The sequence below is a fragment of the Oryzias melastigma genome, linkage group LG13 (genome assembly GCF_002922805.2).
Source record: "Oryzias melastigma strain HK-1 linkage group LG13, ASM292280v2, whole genome shotgun sequence".
Lineage (NCBI taxonomy): Eukaryota > Metazoa > Chordata > Actinopteri > Beloniformes > Adrianichthyidae > Oryzias > Oryzias melastigma.
This window is the reverse complement of record NC_050524.1, coordinates 21,771,220-21,775,184: the sequence shown is the minus strand read 5'-3', so window position 1 is coordinate 21,775,184 and position 3,965 is coordinate 21,771,220. Positions and strand designations below refer to the sequence as shown.

Here is a 3,965-nt window from a genome sequence, read left to right as displayed (position 1 = left end):
AAAAGGGAGAAGAAGGGTGTTAAGAAAATATGAAGATGATTACTCAGTGGGGGAGGGGGATATGGTGGAGCAGCTAACTCAAAAAATCTTTCATTTTAAGATACAAGCATGAAATTTGGCTGAAGTACTTATAAGACACCAAATTTTAAGAAAAAAGTGCTAGCCACTTTAAATTCCAAAATGGCGGACATTTTCCAAGGTGGCCACCAAAGGTTGTTGGTGTAATGAGTTACATTGAAAAAATATGAGTACTTCATTAGGTAACTTGACTGCCAGATAGTCTTTGTGTTGCGCAAGCCATTATAGGGCATTTTTTAGGCAGAAAAAGCTCATCCTCACTGCCACCCTGGCATTAGCAGTCCATTTTCGGGGCAAAAAACCATTGAAAACATCATCAAGTAAACTATTTTTGTGATATTCTGCCAACTTTACTGCCATGGCGGCCATCTTGAAAAAAATGGCGGCCATATTGGATTTTTGTGTGGCTAGCACTTTTTTCCTGTAACTATAGACCCAGAGACTATAACTGTACCAAATTTCATGCTTGTATCATCAACTGAACGATTCTGGCTAAAAATGACACTAAGCTGCTCCACTAATAATAGAGCAACAAGAAACAAAATGCTTAAGGATATTCATCATTACTTTCAGGTGTGAATTCTCGTTTAAAGGGGCGGGGCTAACATGTTTTTGATAATTCTCTCTTTTTTTTATTTAGTTCAAGTTATAAACTGACCAATCAGATACTTCAATAAAAGTAGGTGGCCTAGTAAATCCCCTAAATCCAACATTCAATGCCTTGGATTGACAGATTTAGTCCCTTTTCAAGTGGTAGGGGTGTTGACTTCCAACAAGCTCAATCCTGATTGGCAAGAGTGATAAATAATGGACCGCTAACAGTTGACTTCTGGCTCTAACATGGTGGCATTCGTGCAGCATTCATGCTATGTAAAAATGGGGACTGAATTGAGATTTTTTAATTTTTTTGCCGTCTTTTATAAACTATTTTCTATGGCTGTGTCACACTTATTCACTCCAGTTCTCATTTACAGTCAATGATGCGTACTCGTTTAAGAGGGAAAAGGACTTTAATAGATAGTGGGTGTACTAGGGGTAGTAATAAAGTTGGTATACAGAATGGGGATGAGACCTCACTCAATATATAGTGTTGTTTATTTTATATCTTTTCTTTTAAAGTATATGTCCAAAATAAAATATCATCATCATCAAAATGTGCATAATACTACATGGTAATGAATTTTGCATGGCCTGAAGTCTCCCTGCTGTCTCTGTTAAACTTGGTGTGTTTTGATGCTGAGCTGTAGCAGGTAAAAGAAGGCTTTGAAGTGAGACAACAGATCAGATGAAGACATTGTGCGTGAACGTATCATTCTGCTTCCCAATGAATCATTAAGCGTCTTAGCTCTGGGCTGTTTGCTGTTTCCCAAACAGCTTAAGGATCAACCAGGGAAGTTTTGGCTCATGATAATCATTTCATATCTATCAGGTGTTTTGCTTCCAAAGACCTTGTAGAGCTGTTTATTTGTATTCATGCTCAGAATGTATTACTGACTTTGTATAGGTGTTTTATGTGAGATTCTTCTCATATTTAGCTCTAAATTAATGAACTATGGGAACTGTTAAACAGCCATGGAAACCACACAACACCTGCAGATCTGGGATCTAATTATAGGTGAGAAGGTGTGGCTGTCGCAAGCCCAAGCAGGAGCTCATTAAAACTGTTGACAATTTAGAAAGACTCTACTTTATGACTTTAATTAAAAATATGTCTCCCTGAGCTCCATATTCTGTTTTCTCTAATTCTTTTCCTTTTTGTGTCTTCTCTCTATCCGTGTCACATCAGTTTGTTCTCAGTATTCAAGGGGGGTCTTTGCCATCTTCGGCCTTTACGACAAGCGCTCAGTGAACACGCTGACATCGTTTTGTGGAGCCCTGCACATCAGCCTGGTGACTCCCAGCTTCCCCACAGAGGGGGAAGGCCAGTTCACGCTGCAGCTGCGGCCGTCCATCAGAGGAGCTCTGCTGTCACTGCTGGACCACTACGACTGGAACCGATTCGTCTTCCTCTATGACACAGACAGAGGTACATGCACACTCACTATTATATGAACAAGCAGAGAAATGATCACATTCAATACATTTCCATCTTGGGCCTGATCCTGTGAAAGTGACAGAAGTCAGAAATCGGAACTTCTTCATTTTCATGATTGATTAGACATTAATAATTTAATATGATGTTTTAATTTTGTGGAAATTATTCAACATATTCATTCTTTGATTTGAACTTGTGTAGCTCCAACTCTAAGCCTCTGTCTGTACCTGCAAATCAAAAACCCACAACTAATCTGAACACCAAGCTGGTATAGTGAAAGCTACATCAGGATCCATGGAAGTTTGTTCAAAACTTAAAAATTTGCTAAATGGCAGAAAAATCCCTCATGATATGAGCCACATTAAATCTGTCTGTAATCCTTACAATCATTTGACTTTTATTTACATTCCAGCAGCTTAATGTTTAGTTTTGTTGACAATATGGTTGCATTATACAGTATATTATCTGTTACAGCAGATGATTGATTAAAGTTTTAATATTGACATTGGCTGCTCTGACAGATCTGGCTGATATAGTTTCTGCAGCTGCATTTACTTTGAACAATCACATTTTACAGTGTTTTTGAAATTGTAAAAGTGAGAAGAACCAAAAACTTTGAATTTATGGAGAAACAATGGTGCAGAAAGTGTGGATAAAGAAAGTTAGGGGGAGAAATCTGCAGTTAGTCCATGAAACAGAGATTGTACAGTAGGAGAGGTAAGAAAAAAAAAGACAAGTTAGATAATTCCAAATCCTGTCTGTGTCCAAGTCCAGAAATCCAGTATCCAACGGTTAGCCGGGGGGTGATCCTGTGGGCAGAAGGGGAGTCAATAAGACCAGAGGCAGACAGGGTAGATCCAGGAGTCAGATCAGATTTTGTGTCACAAAGTCCTGTAAAAGACATCAGAGCTGGAGAGTTGATGCACAGCAATCAGACACTTGTCTTACTAGCAGTAAGACAAGGCTGTTTAAACAGGGTGGGGGCACAGAACTGTCATAAATGATATTGATTGTGAAATTTTTAAAAAATTCTTCACTACCTATTGGATCACCCCTATAAACTATATTCATGATTCCCTCTAATTCACGGGGATTAGGGACTGGAGACATCCGTAAATACCCAGGATCTGCGAATACAGAGACCCCCCCGTGGCTGTCTCATGACCAAAGAATGTCCGGTACCGATCTATAAAACACTTCTGATTATGCTTTGCAAACATTTATTAAAGAACATTTCAGTATTGCTCAACATAAAGAGTTCTTTTTTAAAAAAACATTTTTTAACTGTACTGCATATAACGCAGAGGAGTTTCACTCTGTCGCTCTATACCTTAAAACCAAGAGCACGTCCTTCCCTCTTCTTAAAATCAGTGTAAGAGGACATTTTCTTCCAGAAATGGGCGGTTTCATTCATAATAAACAAGTTGAATCAGCTGATGCCATTTCTCCATGCACGGGCATGGAGAGGGGGGGCGGGGGGTAGCTGAGGGGCCGGTGCGCTCCCAGCGGGGAGCACCGCAGCACCTACTTTGGACACAGAAGTTTCATACAAGCGTCTTAAGTTGTCAGAACCGGAAGATCTGCAAAAATCTGCAAATACGTGAAACTGCGAATAAAAAAAGCGCAACTACGTGGGGGAATACTGTAGTGCAGAACAATCTGTTGACTTAGATTTTAAATGCTCACTGCTTTTTGTGGTGTCAGCCCTTTTCCAAAGTAAAAACTTGACAAAAGATTTTACAAAAACTACTTATGAATCTGCTGTGTTCGGATATTAACAAATTGGGATGATTTATTTAAAAAAAAATGTGCACACATTTTTTAAAAGGTAAATTGGTTTATACTTGACGAC

At 39.0% G+C, this 3,965-nt stretch overlaps 1 protein-coding gene across 8 annotated transcripts in view; it reads left to right on the top strand.

Moving 5' to 3' along the window:
• gria4a (glutamate receptor, ionotropic, AMPA 4a) overlaps positions 1-3,965 on the top strand; it is a 150,237-nt gene that overhangs the window by 52,026 nt on the left and 94,246 nt on the right. For all 8 annotated transcript variants that reach the window (XR_002919762.2, XM_036215073.1, XM_024276788.2 and 5 more), the window contains exon 3: positions 1,865-2,104. Coding sequence is in view for 7 of the 8 variants with exons in the window: in XM_036215073.1 (XP_036070966.1) it covers positions 1,865-2,104 (240 nt within the window). In the remaining variant the exon portion in view is untranslated. The remainder of the gene's footprint in view (positions 1-1,864; positions 2,105-3,965) is intronic.